At 41.1% G+C, this 27,139-nt stretch overlaps 1 protein-coding gene across 7 annotated transcripts in view; it reads right to left on the bottom strand.

Annotated features, from left to right (window-relative positions):
• The window catches only part of nbr1a (NBR1 autophagy cargo receptor a), a 69,188-nt gene that overhangs the window by 37,940 nt on the left and 4,109 nt on the right, over nucleotides 1–27,139 (bottom strand). For 4 of the 7 annotated variants that reach the window (XR_005458136.1, XM_038778553.1, XM_038778550.1 and 1 more), the window contains exons 2-9: nucleotides 22,242–22,304; nucleotides 20,855–20,873; nucleotides 16,406–16,428; nucleotides 14,587–14,805; nucleotides 13,849–13,926; nucleotides 9,708–9,925; nucleotides 5,115–5,279; nucleotides 3,569–3,778 (exon numbers count right to left, since the gene is read on the bottom strand). Coding sequence is in view for 6 of the 7 variants with exons in the window: in XM_038778553.1 (XP_038634481.1) it covers nucleotides 3,569–3,778; nucleotides 5,115–5,279; nucleotides 9,708–9,925; nucleotides 13,849–13,926; nucleotides 14,587–14,805; nucleotides 16,406–16,428; nucleotides 20,855–20,873; nucleotides 22,242–22,304 (995 nt within the window). In the remaining variant the exon portion in view is untranslated. Of the gene's footprint in view, nucleotides 1–3,568; nucleotides 3,779–5,114; nucleotides 5,280–9,707; nucleotides 9,926–13,848; nucleotides 13,927–14,586; nucleotides 14,808–16,405; nucleotides 16,429–20,854; nucleotides 20,874–22,241; nucleotides 22,305–27,139 lie in introns of all 7 variants that reach the window. The other 3 variants (XM_038778554.1, XM_038778552.1, XM_038778555.1) reach the window with 3 other exon arrangements.

The following is a 27,139-nucleotide window of genomic DNA, read 5'->3' as shown; positions in this document are numbered from 1 at the left end:
AGCACCATGGCGCAGTCTTTAGCATTGCTGCCTCACAGCACCGAGGTCTATGGGTCACTGTTAGTGTGGAGTTTGCACATTCTCCCTGTGTTTGCGTGGGTTTCGCCCCCACAACCCAAAGATGTGCAGGCTAGGTGGATTGGCCACGCTAAATTGCCCCTTAATTGGAAAAAATGAATTGGGTACTCTAAAATAACTAATACAGGCTCACTATCATTTATGTATTGTTAAAATAGTATATGGTCTTTATATTATACTTAATTTGGCCAATTAGATAAGTAACTGGCTATCACATAGAAGACTGAGGGTGGTGGCGGATGGAAAATTTTCAGACTGGAGACCAGTTGCCAGCGGTGTACCACAGGGATCAGTGCTGGGTCCTCTGCTATTTGTAATTTTTATCAATGACTTGGAGGAGGGGGCTGAAGGGTGGCTCAGTAAATTTGCTGATGATTGGATTGGATTTGTTTATTCACGTGTACCGAGGTACAGTGAAAAGTATTTTTCCGCGAGCAGCTCAACAGATCATGGGAAGAAAAGGGAATAAAAGAAAATACATAATAGGGCAACACAAGATATACAATGTAACTACATAAGCACTGGCAACGGATGAAGCATACAGGGTGTAGTGTTAACGAGGTCAGTCAATAAGAGGGTCATTTAAGAGTCTGGTGACAGTGGGGAAGAAGCTGTTTTTGAGTCTGTTCGTGCGTGTTCTCAGACTTCTGTATCTCCTGCCCGATGGAAGAAGTTGGAAGCGTGAGTAAGATGGGTGGGAGGGATCTTTGATTATGCTGCCCGCTTTCCCCAGGCAGCGGGAGGTGTAAATGGAGTCAATGGATGGGAGGCAGGTTCGTGTGATGGACTGGGTGGTGTTCACGACTCTCTGAAGTTTCTTGCGGTCCTGGGCCGAGCAGTTGCCATACCAGGCTGTGATGCAGCCTGATAGAATGTTTTCTATGGTGCATCTGTAAAGGTTGGTAAAGGTTAATGTGGACATGCCTAATTTCCTTAGTTTCCTGAGGAAGTAGAGGCGCTGCTGTGCTTTCTTGGTGGGAGCGTCGACGTGAGTGGACCAGGGCAGATGTTTGGAGATGTGCACGCCTAGGAATTTGAAACCGCTAACCATCTCCACCTCAGCCCCATTGATGCTGACAGGGGTGTACAGTACTTTGCTTCCTGAAATCAATGACCAGCTCTTTAGTTTTACTGGCATTGAGAGAGAGATTGTGGTCGCTACACCACTCCACTAGGTTCTCTATCTCCCTCCTGTATTCTGACTCGTCCCACTATGGTCGTATCGTCAGCAAACTTGTAGAAGGAGTTCGAACCAAATGTTGCCACGCAGTCGTGTGTGTACAGGGAGTAGAGTAGGGGGCTAAGTACGCAGCCTTGCGGGGCCCCGGTATTGAGGACTATTGTGGAGGAGATGTTGTTGTTCATTCTTACTGATTGTGGCCTGTTGGTCAGAAAATCAAGGATCAAGTTGCAGAGTGGGGAGCCAAGTCCTAGGTTTTGGAGCTTAGATATGAGCTTGGCTGGGATTATGGTGTTGAAGGCGGAGCTGTAGTCAACAAATAGGAGTCTGATGTAGGAGTCCTTGTTTTCGAGATGCTCTAGGGATGAGTGTAGGGCCAGGGAAATAGCATCTGATGTGGACAGGTTGCAACGATATGCGAATTGCAGTGGATCAAGGCATTCTGGGAGTATGGAGGTGGTGCGCTTCATGATCAATCTCTCAAAGCACTTCATTACGACTGAAGTCAAGGCCACCGGGCAGTAGTCATTGGGGCACGCTGCCTGGTTCTTCTTTGGCACTGGTATGATGGTGGTCTTCTTGAAGCAGGTAGGGACTTCGGAGTGCAACAGGGACAGGTTAAAGATGTCCATGAACACCTCTGCCTGCTGGTCCGCGCAGGCTCCGAGTGCACGACCAGGGATCCCGTCCGGGCCCGTCGCCTTCTGAGGGTTCACTTTCAGGAAGGCCGATCTGACTTCGGAAGCTGTGATGGTGGGTATGGGTGAATTATGGGCTGCTGGGGCACTCGACAGCGGATTTTGGTTACCTTCTCCAACCGAACATAGAATGCATCGAGTACATCGGGGAGGGGTGCGCTGATGCCAAAGATGCTCCTTGGCTTTGCTTTGTAGCCCGTTATGTTGTTTGGTCCTTGCCACAACCGCCGACAGTCTGTCTGTGACTCTAGCTTGGTTTGATATTCTCATTTGGCATCTGGGATGGCTTTGTGGAGGTCGTATCTGGATTTTTTGTATAGGTCAGGGGTCGTCTGCCTTGAACGCCTCAGACCTGTCCTTCAGTAGGGAGTCATTCTCGTGATTGAGCCATGGTTTCCAGTTGGGGAACGTACGTACTGCTTTCTTTGGCACGCAGTCGTCCACACATTTGCTGATGAAGTCTGTGACGGTGGTGGCATACTCATTTAAGTTGGTCACTGAGTTCTTAAATATGGACCAGTTCACTGTCTCTAAGCAGTCACGTAAGAGTTCTTCTGTCTCCTCGGACCAGCTCTGCACAACCTACTTAGCTGGATTTTCCCGCTTGAGTTTCTGCTTGTATGCTGGGAGAAGGAGCACCGTCTTGTGGTCTGATTTCCCAAAGTGACACCAAGATTGGTGGAGTAGTGGATGAGGTGGAGGGCTTTTGTAGGCTGCAAAGAGACATTGATAGGATGCAGAGCTGGGCCGAAAAATGGCAGATGGAGTTTAACCCTGTTAAGTGTGAGGCGATTCATTTTGGTAGGAAAAATTTGAATGTGGATTACAGGGTCAACGGCAGGGTTCTGAGGAATGCGGAGGAACAGATCTTGGTTTCATGTCCACAGATCTCTGAAGGCTGCCACTCAAATGGATAGAGCTGTGAAGAAGGCCTATAGTGTGTTACCGTTTATCAACAGGAGGCTTGAGTTTAAGAGCCGTGGGGTTATGCTGTAACTGTACATGACCCTAGTGAGACCACATTGGAATATTGTGCACAGTTCTGGTCACCTCACTATAGGAGGGATGAGGAAGCATTGGAAAGGGTGCAGAGGAGATTTACCAGGATGCTGCCTGGTTTGGAGGGTAGGTGTTATGAGGAAAGGTTGAGGGAGCTAGGGCTTTTCTCTTTGGAGTGGAGGAAGATGACAGGTGACTTAATAGAGGTTTATAAGATGATGAGGGGGATAGATAGAGTGGATGTTCAGAGACTATTTCCTCGGGTGGATGTAGCTGTTACAAGGGGGCATAACTATAAGTATCAGGGTCTGAGATATAGGAGGGATGTCCGAGGGAGGTTCTTGGATAGGCACATGGAGCACACCACAATGACAGGGAGTGGGATGGCTTGATCTTGGTTTTGGACAAAGCTCGGCACAACATAGAGGGCTGAAGGGCCTGTTCTGTCCTGTACTGTTCTATGTTCTATACTGCATCCTATACATCAAGTTCAAATTTCTGGACAACATAAGGGACAGCAAAATTATAGGTAACATTCAAACATTGAAAAACAGGGTAAGAATGTTTAAAAATAGTGCAATGGTACCCAAAGAGTTAATGACCCTCGACTTACACTGTGGAAGATGTGCGCTGAACTCCTTTATGTTCCTGTATCGGTTCATTCAAATGTTCCACAAGATGTACGCCATTCCATTGCAGATGTTTTTTCTGCAGTTTTAGCTGTTTTTTAATCTCCTTAAACTCTGCTCTGCGTTGCCTCTTCTCAGATCGCAGTCTTTGCTTTTCTGCTTTCAAAAAGGTTTTATCTATTTGTTTCTGCAGCCTACCAAAAGTTGAAAATGCATATTTCAGAACATTTGAATAATATGATCAACCTAATATTGCCCTGAGGAAAAAGTAAAATGCTGAATATGATACAGAAGTTATAGGAAATGCTAAATGGTGAAACTACCTTGAATACCATGTTAAAGCAAGAGAAAGGACGAGGGACCGCTAGAGGGAGACGGACAGAGAGAGAGGGTAGGGAGACGGGCCGAGAAAGATAGAGAAAAATAGTGGCAAAGCTGGAGATTTGCAATTAATTAGTGCCTTTTGTAGACTCAAGACATCCCATAGCACGGGATATCCAATGAAGTGTATTCACTGTTGTAATGTAGGAAAGACATCAGCCAATTTGTGTACACCAAGCTCCCACAAACAGCAATGTGATAATAGGCAGATAATTTGTTTTTGTAATTAAATAGAAAATGCTGGAGAATCTCAGCAGGTCTGGCAGCATCTGTAGGGTGCTACATCCTACAGATGCTGCCAGACCTGCTGAGATGTTCCAGCATTTTCTCTTTCGTTTCAGATTCCAGTATCCACAGTAATTTTCTTTTATTAATTTGTTTTTGTAATATTGATTGAGAGACAAGTATCTTCAAAATTGAGCCACGAAATCCCTTACGTTCATTGGAGAAGGCAGGCAGGCATTGTTTTAACATCTACCCCAAAAGGTGACATTTCGGACACTGCAGGTCTCCCTCTCTAGTGAGGGAACTATAGCTGTAAGCAAAGATCTCCATGCTGAAGTTCTGGAGTGGGATTTGTACTCCTAACCTCCTGACTCAGAGGTGAATGTATTACCCACAAGGCCACAGCTGACATCGAAGAATAAAATTTACCCAATATATTTGAGTGTTTTTATGTTTTCAAGCTGGTTATAAAGTCAATCCAGAAAGTTTTGTGAACAAAATATGATATTTTGGGGAAGGCTCCTCCAGAAATTATGCTGTACACATATTGATACATTCATGAATAATGGACAGAAACCCACATGGACAGCACTCTGGGCACGAGAAGAAAAGCATCGCACTCCAACAATGCCAAATACAGCACAAATTTGATTTACATGATTCCATATTCCTGAAATGATCAGCTCGTTTTCAACTTTAAACATTTGCTGACACTTCAACTCCACCAAACTAATTCTGGATGTTAACATGTAAACGTTACAACACAGGAAAATAGCCATTCAGCGAAACCGGGCCATGTTGGTATTCATTACGCTCCATGTGTGTAAAGTTCCCTCATTACATTTACGTGCTTTGTTTTTATTTCCCTTAATCCCCTATCCAATCTAATCTTCGCAATGTAATGTAAGTGGGGATTGACATTACCTTGCTTGTTCTGCTACACCAGGGGTAACATTTCCAACAAACTGTGTTGGTGTGATCTCAGACGAAGATGTTGAAGGTTTTCTCAGCTTTAGCAATGGGTGGTTAGGATCATGCCTATAGTTGCCAGCTTCACAGGACTCACAAATGGTGTATGTGGGGCAAATGCTATGAAACATTGAAATTGAAATTGTACTCAATTTTATTTTACAGACATGCATACTTAATGTTCAAAATACTCAATGACTAAGCCTCTAATATAAAAAAAGGTTAAATGTTATGACTTTTTCCTTGCTAACTCATTCCAGTAAAACACATAACAGTGCTAATTTGTTACATTTTTAGACTAACTTTGCAAGACGAATCGCTCCTAATCACTGCCATTTACAAAAACCCTCAGGATTCACCCGAGGAAGGAGCTGCGCCCCGAAAGATAGTGATTCGAAACAAACCAGTTGGACTTTAACCTGGTGTTGTAAGACTTCTTACTGATTTAAGATTTCTTACTGATTTACAAAATAACCTGTGTAAGTACGCAAACAATTGCATTTATTTTAAATTTTGGTCACCTCACGCTTCCCATAAGGAAGTCTCAATAAGAATAGAAAAGGTCCAAGCGTAACCAGAGTGTTAGTCGATAACAGAAAATAAGTTTTAATATCTGCAAATAGTAATCATAAATAATAAATTACAAATAAGCGAAAACAAATTGACAGTAAAGATTTTTTACCATTGGCACAGGAAAAAGAAACTGCCAAAGATCAAACGCGGAATTCTCCGCCGGCTCCACAAATCGCGGAGGCCGTCGTGAACTCGGCCGAGGTTCACGACGGCCTCGAGGCCCGTTCCCCGCACCTAATTCACCCCCACCCGGGGGGCTAGGAGCGGGCCCCCGTCGTTCCCGGCCGCTACCTCGGCCGCCGGAAATGACACCCGAATGGCGCTTCGCAGATCTCATCCGCGCATGCGCATGAACCCGCGCATGCGCGGTGCTGTCTTTCTCCACCGCCGCCCGGCAAGACGTGGCGGCTTGATCTTGCCGGGCGGCGGAGGGGAAAGAGTGCGTCTGTTTTGGACGCAGGCCCGATGATCGGTGGGCACCGATCGCGGGCCTGTCCCCTTTGGAGCACAGTCGCGGTGCTCCCATCCCAATCGGGCCCCTGGATGCCTCAAACGGGCATCCGGCGCCCGTTTCACGAATGCAGCGACCAGGTGTGGTTGCTGCCGTGGTGAAACGGGCGTGAAGGGCCGGCCGCTCGACCCATCGGGCTCGGAGAATCGCCGTTCGCCGTGAAAAACGGCGAGCGACGATTTTTCCGAGGGGGGGGGAAAGAGAGAATCACGGGGGCGCCGGGGGGGCGTAAATAATGTCGGGATGCCCTCCCACGATTCTCCCACGCCACGTGGGGAGCGGCGAATTCCGCCCCAAGTTAAAGGTTTTCACGTGCATGTAATAAAGGTATTTTCAGCAGGATATTTCTGTGAAATTATATTCCAGTCCTGTATTTTCTGAGATGCAATAAGGCCAATTATGTTACACAGCTGGTAAGGGCGAGAAATGGCTTTGATCTTCCCTTGATGCAAACAGTGCACTGTCATCAAGAATCATTCAAGTTCCTGCCACTACCATGGTACAACTACACACCACTTCCACTTTGCGTGTTCCACGACATATAATTGGAGTTCTGTTCAAAAGGTTTCCAAAATAAGTACCCAAACAGCCACCATGGATACGTCACGTTCATTGTCATTCACTGTAACAGGAGGTGGTGGTATAATGGTATTGTTGCTGAGCTAGTAATCCAGACACCCGAACGCTCAGAGGGCCAGGGTTCGAAACCCACCACGGCAGATGGTGAAATTCAATAAAAATCTGGAATTAAAAGTCCCATGACCATGAAACTATTGTCGATTGATGTAAAAACCCATCTGGTTCACAAATCTTTAAGGGCAGCACGGTAGCATTATGAATAGCACAAATGCTTCACAGCGCCAGGGTCCCAGGTTCAATTCCCCGCTGGGTCACTGTCTGTGTGGAGTCTGCACTTTCTCCCAGTGTGTGCGTGGGTTTCCTCCGGGTGCTCCGGTTTCCTCCCACAGTCCAAAGATGTGCAGGTTAGGTGGATTGGCCATGATAAATTGCCCCTCAGGGTCCAAATTGCCCCTTAGTGTTAGGTGGGGTTTCTGGGTTATGGGGATAGGGTGGAGGTATGGGCTTGGGTAGGGTGCTCTTTCCAAGAGCCAGTGCAGACTCGATGGGCCGAATGGCCTCCTTCTGCACTGTAAATTCTATGAAAAAAAATTGTCGATAAACAAAGTCAGCTCATTTAACCTCCACAAGTTTCGTCGAAGACCAAAAATCACTTTGTACTAATATGTAACTTGGGACTGGACTTTGTTGGGCTGAAGGAGACCCTGATGTTGGGCCAGAAAGCTGGGTACAACCTCACTCCTTCCCAGGCTAGATTTAATGTCCATCCTGTGGCTAAAGAGCTGCCACCAGCACTCCCATCCCTTTAAAGGCCAATTGGAGAGTTTCCAGCAGTACCATTGGGAATTCTGACTACTGCTCGGGCTGCAGCTAGCTAAGAGAATGATCACTGCCCTTGTAGAAAGCTAAGTAAGGTCAGAGAGTCACCAGAGTCAGTCAAGGAGGCCTCAGCAACTGTTGGACCAGGCGGTCCTTCCCTCGATGCAGGAGGCCCACTCACTGCTGGTAAAATGTCAGTTGTAGGTGCAGTAAAGAGCCCTTAATTGGCACTCACCCCTCATTTTCTAGCCCCCTGCCCCACCAATCCTGCTCTTGTAGGCCCCAATAAAATTCTGCCTTGGTGTGCAAAGTAGGTGCTAAGTCAAATGACTGAAACAAAGCACAGCAAGATGTCCTCCTGTAGATGTTCTGGTGTGTCACTGCTTTGTTTCTGTCTGGATTTAGACTACAATTACAAAAGAACTGCCATGTTGGTGCAAACCAAAACCTTTGCACACTGATGCTTCAGTTACAGTGTAAACTTAATCTTGTGTTTAATGTGGCTGCAAAAATACCTGCATGGCAGAACAGCAGATTCACAAACCAGGCATTTAACTGCAACCATTTAGAATTATTTACACATACGGATTCTTAAAGTTGAGTACGGTTGCCATACGATACAAGAGAACTATAGAAAGGTTACGGAACAGAAAAGGCCACGCAGTCCATCCTGAGCTGGCCAAAAAAAAAGGGAAAAAAAGCAAGAAACTAGCTACTGTATTCATTTTAATCCCACTCTCCAGAACCTGGTCTGTAGCCTTGCAGGTTGCAGCACTTCAGTTGCACATCCAGGTACCTTTAAAATGGATTGAGTGCTTCCAGATGCAATGAATTCCAAATGTCCACCACCCAGAGAATGAAAACATTCCTCATGTCCGTCCTAATCCTTCTACCAATCAGCTTAAATCCATGCCCTCTGTTAACTGACCTCTCAGCTAGGGGGAAAACGTATTTTCCATCTATCTTAACTAAGCCCCTAATAATTTTGTACATCTCAATTAAGTCACCCCGAGCCTCCTCTGTTATAAGAAAAATAACTCCAGCCTATCCAATCTTTCCTCATAGCTGTAATTTTCAATCCCTGGCAACATGTTTGAAAATCTGCTCTGCAATTATATTCTTCCTATAATGTGGTGACCAGAACTGAACACAAAACTCCAGTTGTGGCCTAATCAGCGTTTTATACAGTTCCAGCATTGCATCCCTTCTTTTGTATTCAATACCTCACCCAATAAAAGAAAGCATTCCATGTGATTTCTTAACCACATGTCCTGCCATCTTCAGGGACCTGTGGATATGCACTCCAAGGTGTCTCACTTCCTCTACCCCTCTCAACATGCTGCCATTTATCCAATATTCCCTTACTTTGTTTGTTCTCCTTAAACACGGTACCTTGCACTTCTCCGAATTGAATTCTATTTGCCACATTTCCGCCCACTCTACCAAACCATTGATATCATTCTGGAGTCGACAGCTATCCTCTTCACTATCAACTACACGGCCAATTATTGTGTCATCTGCAAATTTCCCAACCATGCCGACCACATTTAAGTCCATATAATTAACAAATACAACAAATAACAAAGGCCCTGTGGAACGCCACTGAAAACCGCTTTCCATTCGTAAAAACATCCATTGAGCTGCTGAGCCAGTTTTGGACCCAGCTCGCTACCATCTCCTGTATCTATGGGATTTCCCATGGCCCAAACTACTTCTTGAAAATTTCAGTTATGTTGTTTAATTTCAGTATTTAGGAGGAGTTAGCCATCTGAATTTAAAGTCTGACTTAGCAAATATGCCTAAACAACTGACAGAACAAAATTAAGGAGTTTTCATCTCATAAATTAACAAAAAATGCTGAACCATAGACAGCTGTTGGAGGAAACAGGCCCAGATACAGAGGGTGAAATTCATCTTGAGTGGCAGCATAGAACAGTGTTAGCAAATTGGCCACCCATTTTACTTTCATTTTGCACCATCTCCAAAATTAATTGCATTTCTACTATATTGAGTTGACACAAACTAAACAAAACTAGGGACACAATATAATTTATACTTTACATTACCTGCACTGGTAGCGTACTCCAAGAATACGAGACAGGCAGTTGCAACAAGCCATGAGCCAATCATAGTAGCCAATCTGTGTTGTGTGGGCCTCTGGAACCTGAACTGGTGCCGCCGCTGGGGCATTGAATGGGTCATCCACATGTTGCTGAATGCTCATCTTCTCAAATAAGTCGCAACAAATCTGGTCAACTGTTTCTTTCACGAATGTATCTTTGAACTGAAATTAGAATGCATATCAGCAGAAGGCCAGATAGAATCATCAATGCAAGAGATTAAAATGTGGTTGTAAAACTTAGGGGAAGAACAATGAGGCTGTTCCATTAGTGGATCCTCACGCAGCTCATTGGAAAATCATGGGTGTTTTTGTTTGTGTCGGTGAAGAAAGTAATGGGGAAAGCAATGGGATTCCAACCTCCAATGCCTTTGGTAATGCCGTAGCTCAAAAGGTTCTGCCCCTTTGTCTGATATTGTTACTTGTTTACGTTCTATTCTGGAAAGTGATACTGGAATAAGTCTTCACTCTAATCTTAGATTTGTCTTAGATTTAGTTACAAGTGAAAAATGACAAATAGACCTACTAACTCAATCGCACTACAGTTACTGTAAGTGGCTCGTTATCTGTGCTCAAGTGAAACCCCAATACACTCCACCTGCATATACTTAAACACAACTGACATAAAATTAAGTTTACATGTAAACACAATAGCAAACAAAGGTTTAAAGGAGAAAATGAGCACTGGATTAGTCATATGTTGTGCATTTACAAAGCAACAGACACATCTGAGATTAATGGAAGGATAGTAGTGTTTCTATGAAGTATGATATTTCTGTATATTCAATTTATTTTGCATTGAGGAACAGGAATAACTTCTGTGATAACATTTAGTTGGCCAATAATCTGTCTAATAATAATGGTAAATAGACCACTGGTTAAAGAATACCAATAATATGCTGCCTGACCTGCTGAGCATTTTCTGTTTTTCAGACTTCTAGTATCCGCAGTAAAAAATCCCTACAGATATGCCAGACCTGCTGAGATTTTCCAGCATTTTCTCTTCTGCAGTAGGTTAATTAATTTTGTTTTACACTTATATTCTTGTTCTATGCAATTAATTACAAAACAGTGACACTTTTCAGATTGTTTTCATTACAAATTATATAGAGATCTAATTTCATATTATAACAAAATTGGCCTTGGAGATCCACCGTGGACAGCCAACATTATAAATGGAATAAGTAAACCCAATTCAAGTAGGCTTAGATTAAGGCATTTAAATGTTACATACACTTCCAGAAGGGTCAGTGCAACCAGACTGAACCTCTGATGTTGTAAATCACTGTCAAACATATGCAGAAATAGATTGTTAAGTCCTGCCTCGAGTCTAGCCAGGCAAATTTAGGATGAAACAACCATTATAGGGAATGACAGCCATTACTATGCCCATGCAAATATGTCTGGACAGAATCAGCTTAGTCCCCTGTGGGCACTGATCAGCAGCAGAACAACTGACCTTAATGTCTCTATTGACTAACATAACTATCTGTTCTTATAGCTTCTCTGAGCGAAAGTATAGGAAAGGCTATACTTTTTATTTAAGTTCTAATTTCTCACTCCGTTTTATGGCTCCAGTTCGAAAAGGTTTTTGGTAAACGTTCTACACCCCAAACAAGACAACATGCTTCAAATTAGACAGCAAATGTCAGTAGGTATTTCAATCACATGGAACTCAATTCTGTCCTTACGGTTGTCAATGCATAGACACCATACATTCAATTTCACTCAACAGAATTTAGAGCAGCAGGAATATGCAGATTTTATCCCTCTTCCCACACCCTCGAACACAGGACGTTGAATGATCAACCACTATTTTGTTGGCAATTAACATGGATAAATTCAGCAATCTCTGTACTGACCAGGTATCAAACCAGTCTCATGGCTCAACAATATACCACTTTAAAAACAAAAAACAACCTCCCTTTGGTCTCTTCAGTTACATTGTAAATTAAACAAACCGCTGGCAAGGAAATTTCAGATTAGGTAAGCAAAGATTGATCATTGAAAATTCCCCGAACAGTGTCAGCTCACAAACTACCAATCTGCTGCTTCACCGCACCAGGGACCCTGGTTTGTTTCCTGGCTTGGGTAACTCTCTGTGAGGAGTCTGCACGTTTTCCCCATGACTTGCATCGGTTTCCTCCCACAAGTCCGAAAAATGTGCTTGTGAGGTGAATTGGACATCCTGAATCTCCCTTAAGTGTACCTGACCAGGCGCCAGAGTGTGGCAACCAGAGGATTTTCACAGAAACTTCATTGCCTACATGTGATATTAATAAAATATTAATAATAATAGCTTATTGTCACAAACAGACTTCAATGAAGTTACTGTGAAAAGCCCCTAGTCGTCTGAACGGGCGCTGGAATATGGCGACTAGGGGCTTTTCATAGTAACTTCATTGAAGCCGACTTGTGACAGTAAGCTATTATTATTAATCTTTTATTAATATTACAAGTAGGCAATGAAGTTTCTGTGAAAATCCTCTGGCGTCTGTTCAGGTACACTGAGGGAGAATTGAGGATGTCCAATTCACCTAACAAGCACATTTTTCAGGACTTGTGGGAGGAAACAGACGCAAGTCATGGGGAAAACATGCAGACTCCTCACAGAGAGTTACCCAAGCCGGGAATCAAACCAGGGTCCCTGGTGTGGTGAAGCAGCAGTGCTAACCACTATGGTATCATGCTGCCCTACACATATGCCTACATTCCAAATGTTTCATACCATTAGCTTTCAGTTACCGATATTCATGTTCTTTATAGGACTGCCTAGTGTTATAGCAGTTTGCTTTGAAGAACAAAACGTGCAAAATTGCATTACGTTATTGGATTTTCTGTTCCCAGCAAACCAGTCTAATTACGGCAGACAACCAACCAGTCTAATTGTGGCAGACAACTAAAATGAAGCTTTCAAATCCACAAGGGTTAATCTGTCATATAGGGTGAAATTGTGTCACACATAAGAAAGATACAAGTATGAACTGCCCCCTCAAGGTTTTTACTGCACTGAGTTAGTCAACTTCTGCTCAATGCACAAGGCAAGGTCATGACTTCAAGCCCCACCCCAGAGACTTTGAGTATATTCAGCCCAATACTTTTGTGCTGTCTTTCAATTAGACATCAAGCAGAAAAACTTTTCCTACACTCCCAATAGATTTTAAGAAAATCACATGGAAGTATTCAGGGAGATTCTTTAGCTGTTCTGACCAATGTCTATCGCTGACCAATGTTTCTCCATCAAATAGAACTAAAATAGATTAGCTGATAGTCAGTCTCAATCCTTGCTGTACTCAAATTGGCTACTGCAAAGGTGACAATTCTTCAATGTCTGTGAAGTCCTTTCGGCTGTCCCGAGGTCATGAAAGGTAACGTAAATACAAGTTATTTTTTTGATGACCTGGCAGGAGACAACTTATTTCATCTTAAAAGCACAGGTATATGCAAATGGATGGAATACCGTAAGAAAAACAAATGTCAACTGGTGCAACTCATTTTGTTTAGGTCACAAAAAGCAAGTTATAAAATGGGAACTTCAACTGAATCAATGTCCTGTTAGGAATCTTCTATGTTTGCCGGCAACATTTACATTGTCGAATGTGACACAATGGTGTTGCTTTATACTTCTACGTCAGTATTTTCAAGGCTCTGACTGCACGTCACTAGAACTTTAAAATCAAATGCAGTACTGACTGTACAAAATCTAATTGTCCTTGTATGTAAAGAACAAGATAGCCTTACAACTCCAAAAATAACAAGATCACCACAGAGTACGAAGAAAGATCTACAAACAAAGTTGTGCCATCCCCATACCAGTTAACCAATGTAAAAATTACAGTCGTTTAGAAACAACTCTGGAAATACATGCTCTTCTCTGCAATACACTGCCTTAGAAATAGAAGGGCATACATTACAAGATAGTTGGCAGCACAGAGCCTCACACAGACACAAATGCATTGAATCGGTGCTGCAACATTACGTTCCAATCCCCATCCAACTGTGCTCACAGCTAGATTTCACATGATGGCAAGGACTTTCAATTTACGCCTTATAATCCCAGCCTAGAAATGAAGTATGCCTGTACTTACTGTTTCCATGTACTGTGTAAACCAAACTGGAGGCAGCCGCCAACTATCATTGCTTAATTCTACAACTTTTGGTGTCACCTACAAGAATTGTGATAAGTACACAAAGTTACTATATTTTCTTTCAATTTACACAAATAAAGCAGTGTACACAGTTAAACACTGATTAACTGCATAAATAGGATAGGACAAATAAAATCCTTGAATGTCAAGAAAATAATATATAATTGTTTCTTATTTACTGCTAGTTAGTTCAAAATGGAGTCTGATAGATCTTTGGAACAGTAAAGTGGTGCATCAATATATTAACACACAGCTCTGTAACTACACTTCCATCTCCCAGTCTGTGGTTTGACTTTGGTATTAAGTGAGGCGACAGAAAGTCAAAGTCATGCATTTTGTCTCCCTTTCAGGCCACTTTCACGTAGCTCTCAGGCTAGCTAAATAATGGCACTCAAACTCTGAAAGCATGTCATTTGAACTCTGTCATGGATTTGAGAATGCAAATCAAGTGACCGGTGAGGATAAAATAAGTCTGGTAATTACAAACAGGCTCCATGCCAGGAAAATAAGAGTGGAAGAAATGAAGCGAATAAAAGAAGGGATGATTTTAAAGGGATGCTTTGTCAAAGCACTCAAATTCAATCGCAGTGTGAATGAATATCAAAGATGAGCAATGTTCAGTCTAACCACAAACTTGTATTTTTCTTTTAAATTTTTAGACACTTAAAAAAAACATACCTTTCTTTTAGTTTCTTCTGTGACCTTCATGTCTTGGCCAATGAATTTCACGAACTGCGAATGATGTTTCATTTCTTTTTTCTTAGCTTTCTTATTTTGAGATTCTTTCAGATCATTATTTTCAAAGGTTCGCTTTGCATATTGGCTTTCTGTTTTCTCTTTTTGCTGTTTTACTTCATAAACATTCATTTGAATTTGATTTCCTTGTTTAACTGCACTCTAGTTAAAAGGAACGCAAAAAGCAGTGATAAGATAAGAGGCCACATTTTGCCACAAACAGTATGACAGTACATCATAGAGCACTTGCAATTCCACAAAATAGTTTACCAAAAGGGTCACTGATGTTTTTTAAAAAAAGTAGATATTCAACAGGCAGTGGGAACTGTAGTGCTTATGGTATTGCAAGAGCACTCCAGAGCACATTAGTTCAAATTTCACCAAGTTGTGAACTTGAATTCAATAAATCTGATTTTTAATGGAAGGCATGGTAATAAGGAAAGAGAAAATGTTTTCTCTAACTTGTCTGGTTTATGCCCGACCCAAGCCACACCCTCTGAATTAGTTAGCAAACATCTAAGCAACTAACACTGTTCGCACCCAAAGAACAAGTAAAATAAAATTCCACTCGAGACATGTTTTCAGTTCAAACACATGCACTTTGGTTGAGAGCGTGATCATGAACAGGAGAGATCACAAAACAGTAAAACACTCCACACAGGTGAAAGAAAAATTCACCCAATTCGATTTGCACATCTTTTAAAGTCAGTAAATGGCACTAATGCCAGTTTTGAAAAGTCTATAACCCAGAGTATTCCATCTCTAGCAATGACAAAGATTGAGGTTTGTTCCTCTATGGGAAGTTTATTCCATGTGTCTGAACTATATAGATAATGAAAGACTAATGTTCAAGCCCTAACTATGCTGAAGTAGTTCGTGGAGATAGGTGAACTACAGTGGGGCCTTATGATTCAGGGTTAATGGGGAAAAAATTAGTCTAGTTAATCCTATTCACTGTCTACTAAGACTTGAGAATGCAGATATTGGAAAGAATAAATGCCTGTGATATCCCCTCCCCACCCAGCACTGATTCATTCAAAAGTCACATACTCATAAGTAATAGTCAATTAGACAAGGAATTGTAGGTTGACAGATGGAACTAGTCCCCAACAAAGAGTCAGTGCCTTCAGCTGAGTGGTAGGACATAACAGTGAAAATAATAATGGGAGAGAATGGAAACTATAAAGGTGCATCAACATGGTTTGTTAAATTAGAAAGTTTCTCGAGTATTCATATCTACAACCATTCTAAAGTTGGAAGGTGCAGGGCCGAACTCAAGTGTCTTCATTGTTACTATTGTTGACCATCTCCACATGAAAAGTTTATTGATTGCAAAATAAATTACAGGAAGTATAATTGACTGAAATGCATCGGATTACAATGGAGAAATGTCAGTGAACATATTACACACATGTCATCTTTATTATTGTATTTGGAACCATTTTCCTTCGCATATCAGTCAATAACAGTGCTTAATTTAAAATTTTTTTTAGAGTGCCCAATTCTTTGTTTCCCAATTTAGGGGAAATTTGGTGTGGCCAATTTACCTACCTTACACATTGTTTTGGGTTGTGGGGGGAGGCACAGGGGGAATGTGTAAATTCCATACGGTCAGTGACCTGGGGCTGGGATTAAACCCAGGTCCTCGGCGCCATGAGGTAGCAATGCTAACAATAACAGTGCTTAATGGTGCAGAAAATTAAGCTCAAGGAACAGGATTGAATTAATACAATTAATCCCAATTAATTCAATGTGAAATTACCTTTAAAACTTCTTCATATTCCTCTGTTATAGAGAAAGAAAATTACAATACAGATTTTTAAAAATTGTCACACAGAGTAGGAATGCAAGTATACAATATGTGAATATCCAGCATGCACATTACTGACTATGACTATTCTGGTAATTAGCTGTAGTCCACCAAGAACCATCAAAATCTCCCTTGATTAGAGAGAAACTAGTGGTTATATCCTGTGACCAGGTAAAGCAGCACTACATGACACAGAGACGGACTCCGACATCCCTACAGGTACAGGACATCCCTTCTTCTCTGGACGTCCACTATGACCTCCAGTGCTGCTTCCAAAAACTAGTGCTACCTTGCACTCTGCCGTTGAAAACTTATGTTGTGTTTCAGCCAGTTCGCTCCACTATTTCAGTGGAAATAGAGTTTGGAGCCCACAAGAAAATTGTTTCCATCAGTGCTTGAGTGTTAAACCTGCAGGTGTCTGTTTTATCACTTCCAGGCAAGATCAACTTATGGTAATCAATAATTAGGCCCAAAATTGCCTGCAGCACGACCAACCAGGGATGGGAATTGAACATTCAGGGGTATTCAGTATTTAGAAAGGACAGACAAAAAGGAAAAGCTGGTGGAGCTGCATTGCTGACTAAAGGAGATTAAGGTAATAGAGAGAAAAGATATGAGCTCTGACAATTTGGAATCGGTATGAGCAGAGTTGAGAAACACCAAAGGGCAAAAAACCTTAGTGGGAGTTGTGTATAAACCCCCAAACTGTAATGGTGATGTTGGGAATGGCATTAAACAGGAAATTAGGGGTGCATGTGATTAAATAACATCTGTAACTTTAATCTCCTTTAATCCGACTTTAATCCAAATATAGATTGGGCAAACAAATTACTCTCAATACCATATTTAATACTCAATACCAAGGGAGTGTATACAGGTTGATTTTTTGGATCAATACGTTGAGGAAACAACTAGGGAACAGGCCATCCAAGACTGGATATTGTGTAATGAGAAAGGTATCACTGCCAATCTAATTGTACAAGACCCTTTGGGGATGAGTGACCATAACATGATAGAATGTTTCATCAAGATGGAGAGTGACATAGTTAATTCTGAGACTACAGCCCAGAATCTAAATAAAGGAAAATGATGATATGAGTCGTGAATTATCTATGATGAATTGGGAAATGTTATTTGAAGGGTGAAGGTGAATAGGCAATGACAAACATGCAAGGAGCACATGGGTGAACTGCAACAATTGTTTATTCCTGTCTGGTGCAAAACTAAAACGGAAAAGGTGGCCAAACCATGGCTTACAAAGGAAATTATAGGTTGTATTAGAACCAAAAGGCATATAAATTGGCCAAGAAATCAACCTGAGGATTGGGAGTGGTTTAGAATTCAGCAAAGGAGGTCCAAAGGATTGATTAAGGGGAAAATAGAGTACGAGAGGAACATAAAAAAATTGACTCAAAGTTTCTATAGGTATATGAAGAGAAGAAGATTAGTGAAGACAAACATTAGAGTCAGAAACAGGAGAATTTAAAATGAGGAATAAAGAAATGGCTGACCAACTTCGGTTCTGTCTTCGCAAAGGAAGACAAAAATAACATACCAGAAATGTTGGGGAATTCAGGGTTTAGTGAGACGAAGGAGATCAATATTAGTAGAAAAAAAGGTGTTGGGAGAATTGATGAGACTGAAGGCTGATAATTTCCCAGGGCCTGATAATCCACATCCCAGAGTACTAAAAATAGCGGATGCATTGGTGGCCATCTGCAAAGATTCTATTGACTCTGGAACAGTTCCTACAGGGTAGCTAATGTAACCCCATTGTTTAAAAAGTGAGGTAAAGAAAAAAAGGGAATTATAGACCAGTAAACCTGATGTTAGTAGTGGTAAAATTCTAGAATCCATTATCAAAATGTTTATAGCAGAGCAGCTGGTAAACAGTGGCAGGATCGGACAGAGTCTGCATGGATTTATGAAAGGGAAATCATGCTTGACAAATCTACTGGAATTCTTCGAGGATGTAACTAGCAGAGTTGATGAAGAGGACCAGCGAATGTGGTTTATTTGGACTTCCAGAAGGCTTTCAACAAAGTCCCAGGTAAGAAATTAACATGTGAAGTTAAAGCATGTGGGATTGTGGGTAGTGGATTGAGGTGGATAGAAAATTGGTTGGCAGATAAGAAACAAAGAGTAGGAACAAACGGGTATTTTTCCAAATGGCAGGCAGTGACTACTGGGGTACTGCAAGGATGAGTGTTGAGACGCCTGCTATTCACAATATATATTAATCATTTAGATGAGGGTTAAAAAATGTAATATCGCCAAATTTGCAGATGACACAAAGCTAGGTGGGAGGGTGAGCTGTAAGGAGAATGCAGAAATACTTCAGTGTGATTTGGACAAGTTGATGGAGTGGGCAAATGAATGGCTGATGCAGGATGATTTGGATAAATGTGAGGTTGCTCATGTTTTTTTTTATATAAATGTTTTTTATTGAGTTTTCATATTTTATATATGACAAATTACAAATTATTAGAGAGAAAAAAAGAAAACACAAAAATTTAACATGAATATTTACAGGTAAGCATCTTCATAACAACAACTGTGGCTGCCCCCTTTAGCCAGCATACATATTTTACATTCCCCAATATGGCCGAGGCACATGTTTATAGGCATTTATTTATAGTTTGGTTTTGGGCTTTAGCTTGCCATCAAACCCCCATAACGAGCCCGTAACCCCCCCCCCACCTTCCCCCGATTCCCGTCCATTTTCCCCTGATTCTTGGAGGTTGCTCATGTTGATAGCAAAAGCAGGAAAACAGATTATCTGAATGGCTATAAATTAAGAGAGCGGGAATGTGCAAAGAGACCAGGATGTCCTCGTACACCAGTTGCTGAAGGTAAGTAATTAATTAATAATTTTTATTGTCACAAGTAGGCATATATTAACACTGTAATGAAGTTACAGTGAAAAGCCCCTAGTCGCTACACTATGGTGCCTGCTCGGGTACACTGAGGGAGAATTCAGAATGTCCAATTCACCTAACAAGCACATCTTTCAAGACTTGTGGGAGCACAAGGCGGAAACCCACGCAGACACGGGAAGAACGTGCAGACTCCACGCAGACAGTGACCCAAGCCGGGAATCGAACCTGGGACCCTGGAGCTGTGAAACAACAGTGCTACCCATGTGCTATAGTGCCGCCCACAGTATGCAGATGCAGCAGACGTTAATGAGGGCAAATGGTATGCTGGCCTTCATAGCGAGAGGATATGAATACAGGAGCAGGGAGTTGAAATTATAAAAGGTCTTGGTGGGGCCACACCTGGAATATTATGTGCAGTTTTGGTCTCCTTGTCAGAGGAAGGATATTCTTGCAGGAAGTGCAGACCTTTTCGCAGTTGTTGAGGCCAAAACACTATGTTGTCAAGAAGCAGTTAGATATAGCACTTGGGGCAAAGGGGATGAAATAATATGGGGGAAAGTGGGGTTAGGCTATTGGGTTGGATGATTAGCCATGATCATAATGAATGACGAATCAGGGTCAAAGGGCTGAATGGCATCCTCCTGCTCGTTTTATAGAAACTCAAATAAAAGACTTTCAAAAAGTCTTACACAAGTTACAATTGAGGGTAGATAATTAAAGTGCACATTTTCATTGGATGATTCATTCCTTATTTCATGCCAAACGTATAGAATCTCTAGAGTGTAGGAGGCTACATGGCCCATCAAGCCTGCATCAACCCTCTGATAGAGCACCCGAGTCAGGACAACTCTCCTGCCCTATCCCCGTAACCCTACCTAACCTGCACATCCTTGGACACTAAGGGGCAATTTAGCTTGGCCAATCCCCCTAACCTGCACATCATTAGACTGTGGGAGGAAACCAAAGCACCCTGGACCCATGTTGACACGAGGAGAAAGTGCAAGCTCCACACAGTCACCCAAGGTCGGTATTGACCACGGATCCCTGGCACTATGAGGCAGCAGTGCTAACCACTGTGCCACCAAATGACACAACCTACAAATTTAATTAAAAGTATGAATCATAACAGAATGAATCATAACACAGAATTCAACCAGGTCAGTTAGCGAGCACAGGTGACAAGAGATGCAATAATGTGCATTCAGTATGCTCCAACGTTCTTTGTATAGGCAATTTACTCTTATATACCAAGAAGCTAGTTCCACAACTTTACTGGGAGAGACTTGGGTTTGTTTCGGTTTTTGTTAGCTAAAACAGAAGGCCTTAAGAAGGGTTGAAATAAACTTTTTTTAAAAACAAACACATTTTATTATAGGTACTGGTATTACTGCACAACAATTACTTGCAAGCAAGCCACAAGTTTTTGAAGCCAAACAAAATTATGGTGTAAAATATTTTAAAAGTGCACTGCGCCAATTGTAAATAATTTGCTAATTTTTAAATTTAACAAACATATACATACCTGCACTGTTCACAGACACCTAAAAAGAAAAAAAAACATGAAATAAAACATATCCCATGAAATATTCTAAACATTACTTTTACGAGAATAATTCCTCAGCTAATGGTCAAGGTGTTGAATTACAGATACAACATAGAGGTTTTCATTCCTTAAACACACCAGAGATATTTGAGAGTTAAAGAATTTTAAAACAGTGTCGCCCCAAGCAAGGTGACACCAGAGCGTGGCGACTCTCTGTGAGATCTCTCACAAAGATCCGCTTCCTATATTTCCTATAAACGTACTAATCTCTTAAAACTTAATTATGTATTTACATTGTGTATTTTATGTTTGCCCTATGTATTTTCTTTTTATGTATGGAATGATCTGACTGAACTGTACGCAGAAAGATACTTTTCACTGTACCTTAGTGCACGTGAAATGAACAAAATCAATCACATATCCAATTTGGGACGAACATGGAATTCTGGTCAGCCAGGCATTTGATTCATGCAGAAATCCATCACATGAGCCTTCAATCCAAGTTACTGAGCAAGTCACATGTGTAATTCTGTTCGTCTCATATGAAGTGTGGACTTCTGGGCAGCACGGTGGCGCAGTGGGTTAGCCCTGCTGCATCACGGCGCCGAGGTCCCAGGTTCGATCCCGGCTCTGGGTCACTGTCTGTATGGAGTTTGCACATTCTCCCAGTGTCTGCGTGGGTTTCGCCCCCACAATCCAAAGATGTGCAGGCTAGGCGGATTGGCCACGTTAAATTGCCCCTTAATTGGAAAAATGAATTGGGTACTCTAAATTTTAAAAAAAAGTGTGGACTTCCTTCTCTTATGGACACACTGTACTCAAGCTGTGCAGAATTCTGATGCAAACTGCCAAGAACCAAGAGTTATGGACCTCAAGCAGGCACAGGAATAAAAGTGCTGTTTATCTAGTTAAAATCCTCCAGACTACATACCAGCACATGTCACTGGCAAGTTTCCACTGTTGTATATAGACCCCGAACCAATCTATGCGCCAGCTGTATCTAGAGCCTGTGACAGATTTATTCTGACATATCCCATTAATAAACTAGACTGACTAGCCATTCATCAATGGCACCCTGCAGCACTAGCTCAATTATCAGATTAGTGAATCTGTTAGGAATTCAATGAAGCTTCAGTCTTTTACTGGTGTGTCCTCTTGCAGCTAGCCGAGCCCTGATATTCCCACCCTGTCCCAATGTGTATAATCATTAAGATAACATTCAAGCACAACTTGGTGCAAAAAAATGATTACGTTAATCGTAGAAGCTATTACAATTAATGTTCCAAATGGGGTTGTCAATTAAGCGCCAAAGTTATTAAAACCAAAACAAAGTATTCCAAAATATTGGAGCAGTACAAGAACTCACCTCTTCATTATCTTCATCAAAGTACTTCAACTGCACGCTGCTGAGATCAAAGGAAACTTGCATCTGAAAAATTAAAATATATGGATTTCTGTATTTTAACTATCACATTGTTGTAGAACATGTCACCCGTAGTAACACTTTATACATCACACAGTGTCCAACTCTCTAGCAAAACAGTTTGTGGGAGGCGAATTAATAAACAGCATCTGCACAGTTGGAATTAGAAGGCAATTAGCTCTAATTAGCACTATCATTTCAAATTCAGATTAAGAATTCAGCTAAAAATGAAAATGCAATGGAAGATTTCCCCCCCACACATTTTCCCACCATACCGCACAGCCCTCCTTATCTGGATACCATATTTTTAACCAAAATATCAGAGTCCAAACGTCCTGATGAAAAGAAAATCTGTTTCCTTTTCCTTCAATTTTCTGTAAGTTACTAAATCCACCTATGAGGCAAAGTCATCACCTTCCCACTGACATTACCAGCTACAGATTTGCTAATCTATACTGGCTGCCAGGAGGCAACACAGCTTCTAGAAGGAATTAGAGTATTGCCTCAAGTTAACATACTCAAATCATTTTCCTTTTCTCCCGCCAGTGGCAGAAACAAACCTGCTCAGACAAATTATGCTATTCTGCCCTGTAACAACATTTTAATATATTTTACAGGATTCCTAACTGCATTGCGCTGGTCACAAATCCTATGTTCAAGTTTTGAATTAAATGAAAATCACTTATTGTCACAAGTAGGCTTCAAATGAAGTGACTGTGAAAAGCCCCAAGTCGCCATATTCCGGTGCCTGTTTGGGGAGGCTGGTACAGGAATTGAACCGTGCTGCTGGCTTGGTCTGCTTTCAAAGCCAGTGATTTAGCCCTGTGCAGAGTCAAGAATGCATTCAGCCAGAAACATCAGCATTACATTTAATCAACGTGTGACCAGTGAAGTTTGTTTATTAGCAAAGTAATGACCAAAACAATGCATTTTTATTCCAGCCTTTAAAAAGTCCAGTATAATCCAGAAATTGTGCCATGTTGACATACCATTGCATTAGTTTTTACAACAATTTTTTTAACATTTGTCAAGCCCCACTTCTGGGATAGCTAAAATAATGAATTAGTCTGATTATGGAAGGTGAGGTGAATAGATATTTGTACAGACTTACAGCAATCTCCTGAAATCTAAGAGCATCTTTGGGAATCAACAATACGGTTCAATTTCAAGTCAACTTGTAATTTTAAAAATATTTTACCTTCTTAAACTAGCCAATTAATTTCAAAAGGTACAAATTTCTTTCAGACATAATAAATGCAAGCTTCTTTTCGTAAACATTCTAAAAGAACATCTTATGAATGAAGTATAAGAATGTGCATTTTGGATTACTTGCAAAGAATTAAACTAAAAATATGCCACATTTTATTTTACAATAGTAATTACCGCATTCAAAATTGCTATTGGCTATCCTCAGATTGCTTCACAATTAGGTCACCAAGGTAACATTAAAGGACAAGGTCAGTACAGGCAGAATAACGTTAAAGCTTTGCATAATACTGACACAGCTAAGTCCATCATGTACAGAGTCCTGTCCTCATTCTAAAATGTTACATTCTGAAAATAACGAACTTATTCCAGAGCTAATAGCACCCTTCACGCAAGTGAAAATCTGAGTCTAAAGACGTTATACAAAATAATTTACAATGTATTACTCAGAATGTGTTCTGTTTTGGTCACCAGACAAAATAAATCCTCATACATTAGAATACAAAGAAGATTGATCCAAAGTGCAAATTGTGACAGCTTTGGAGAAAGATTAGAGATCATAAAATTATAACATGTAAATTTAAATCCATCAACAGATGGGCCATCTTTACTCAGAGGGATACACGTTTAGGACAGTTTCGCAGGCAGGGATGCACAGGTAGTGTTGTTTATTATGTAAATGGAATGTAAGGGTACTAGAGTGGGTAGGTTTCAATGAGTAGGTGCCTCTGACACTCATGACTTTTCTAATGCATGAATCAGACAGAGCGATTGTTGCTACCCTGTTTAACCAGAAGTATCGACCAATCAGATCTGACCTTAGTCAACATCTGCACATGTACTTTACAGCAGACGCATTTTCTCCTCCCTAGCTTGGGGACATGGAGCGACTCTGCTGTCAACCATGTTAGAAAAGATAACTTAAAACAGGCTGAATATCGTAGGAAGTTTAAATTATGCCCAACTGAGATCAATCCAAATTAATTTCTGAAGTGTCCCCATGTTCTATTTGGTCAATGTTGCAGATTCAAATATTTTAATCAGAACTTTGAAAAGGTTTATAATATTCAAGAAAACCAGTGATTGAGCCTAATCTCAACAGTTTGGTCCCCAACATTTTTCAATGTTAGGAATAAAGAAAACCCATTCATTCTTCATGGTTTTACAAAGCGGCACATTTCAATACTGGCCTAGATTTGTTTATCAGCTTGTTGACTGAAGAAAACCAAACATTCTACCATTTTCTGCAAAGAGAAATTTTAAGACCCCACCCGTGTGGCTATAAGAAATTCTGTTGTGATTACATTATCCTCTGCATTTAACACAAGACAACTAAGCAGAGGCCACTGTTTGAGTCCACATCCATGCAGTAAACTAATTTCTCTCCCACAACTACAGCAACACAATTAAAGAATAAATTACAGGTTACAAATTATTGATAGCGAACATAAATTACAGAGATCTCTTTACAATCATCAATTTACTTCATTCTGTTGGCCGGATACAAAACCCCCAAGTCAATTATCAGTGTATCAAAACATCTAAAATCTCTCCAGAAGTCCATGAGCACGCAGGTAGGCCGACAAATAATTGAGTAAGTGTATATTTTGAACCTTCAGACAGGTTGTTGCTGAGGTGATATGGTTTATGAAACCAAAGTATGAATAGGATCAAACTTGTGTTTCAGTGAACTTTGTATGTTGACCCCGATGTCTTATTTGGCTGTAAACTGTTAGGTATATAATACAATTCAATACAACATGTAAGCAAATTCATAAACAGGGGATACTCTTGGTATATATGTATCCTCCTGGCAAATCCAACACCATACAGTGTATAAGTGCTATTATTGAAGATGAGATTAGCCTTTTGGATAAACATGAAACAGATTTCTAAGTAATTCCTTCTCAATGTAGAGGGAAGCCTGGGATGATGAAAGCCAATGTTTCCTTGGGGAACCAAAAGGGCGATAAGCACCATGGGTGCTTCACTAGCTGCGTAGTAATCTGAAACTTTGAAACTTCAGGCAGGTGTGTGCTTCATCAAATGATTGTTCCGTTGGCAAAGATATAAATGACCTTTCCTAATGTCTGTAAATACCATTTGGACCTTGATCCTGCTCTGACATTCAATGCGATTGTGGCTGATCCTGTAACTCAATGCCATAATCCCACTCTCTCCCCACACCCCTCGAGAGTTTTAGTATCCAGAAATTATTTTCTTAAATGCATTCAGTGACTTGGTCTCCACAGCCTCATGTGGTAGAACACTCTACTGTTCACCATCCTCTGAGTGAAGAAGCTTCTCCTCATCTCAGTCCTATGTGGCTTACCCTGAGACCACGATCCCTTGTTGTAGCACTCCCACCCATCCGGAGGAAAAATCAACCCTGCATCCAACCCATTCCTTTCAATGAGATCCCCTCTCATTCTTCTAAATGCCAGTGAATACAGGCCTAGTCGACCCAATCTTTTCTCATATGACAATCCAGTCATCCCATGAAACTGTCTGGTGAACCTTCACTGCACTCTATAACAAGTATATATTTCCTTAGATAAATAAGACAAAAACTCGTCTCTTATCTTTACCATCAGGAAAGACTAGAGGCATTTGGCGCACAGGGTTCAAACAAGAAAGAGATAAATTTAGGAATGATTTCAGGAAGCACTTAAAAAAAATCAACATATGGAATGGACGTTTGGATCAGCAAAAACCTTGGAATTAATCAAGAAACAATTGGATATTATCACGGCACTGAAGCATTTTCCTGGATGGACATTTGTGTTAACCTCTCGAATCCAACAACCTATCAAAACCAAATAATAAAGAACCAATCATCAGCATGTTACACCATAACAAATCAGCAATCTCCAGTCTGCAAAATCTATCAATAAATGACCTAGATTTCTCTACACTAGCACCAGTCCACCAGATCCTTCTTCAGTTCCCAACCTTGATCTGGGTAGGAAATCACCATTAAATGACAGCTCTTACACATAATGGTGTTGGACATGTCTGCTGGATGCATATATATAAGTTTTTACGGTAAAGATAGATCGTTTTTTGAAGAAAAAAGGGATTAAGGGTTATGGTGTTCGGGCCGGAAAGTGGAGCTGGGTCCACAAAAGATCAGCCATGATCTCATTGAATGGCAGAGCTCGAGGGGCCAGATGGCCTACTCGTGCTCCTAGTTCTTATGTTCTTTTAACTTCAGCTTATGATGGTAGATTTGTTTTTAGGTTGCACAGCTAAAACCGAATTCCTAAATTAATTTTTAAATCACCAATCATTTTGAGAGATGTGATTATTCAATGGATACCATTGGATGGTTAGAAGTGAGCTGTGATTGGAGTTTTCACTTGTGCTTCAAAGCTTCCAAACAGTTCCAAGATGCAGTATCTGTCAACTCACCTCATTTGCATGATTCCTAATGCATTATATGCCTTCTGCTGCGCCTACATCAGAAACATTGCAGTAAACGGCTTCAACTCATGGTTTGAACAATGCAGACAATAGGACTAAAGGTTACATCATAATTTGGATCAAATCTTCATTAATGCATTACACTGGAGATCATAGTTCCACCGGTTTTCCAACACGATTTCCACAAACCTGATGTTTTTGTCTCTTAGCTT

Source organism: Scyliorhinus canicula, chromosome 19 (assembly GCF_902713615.1).
Source record: "Scyliorhinus canicula chromosome 19, sScyCan1.1, whole genome shotgun sequence".
NCBI lineage: Eukaryota > Metazoa > Chordata > Chondrichthyes > Carcharhiniformes > Scyliorhinidae > Scyliorhinus > Scyliorhinus canicula.
This window is presented reverse-complemented; position numbering and strand designations above follow the sequence as displayed.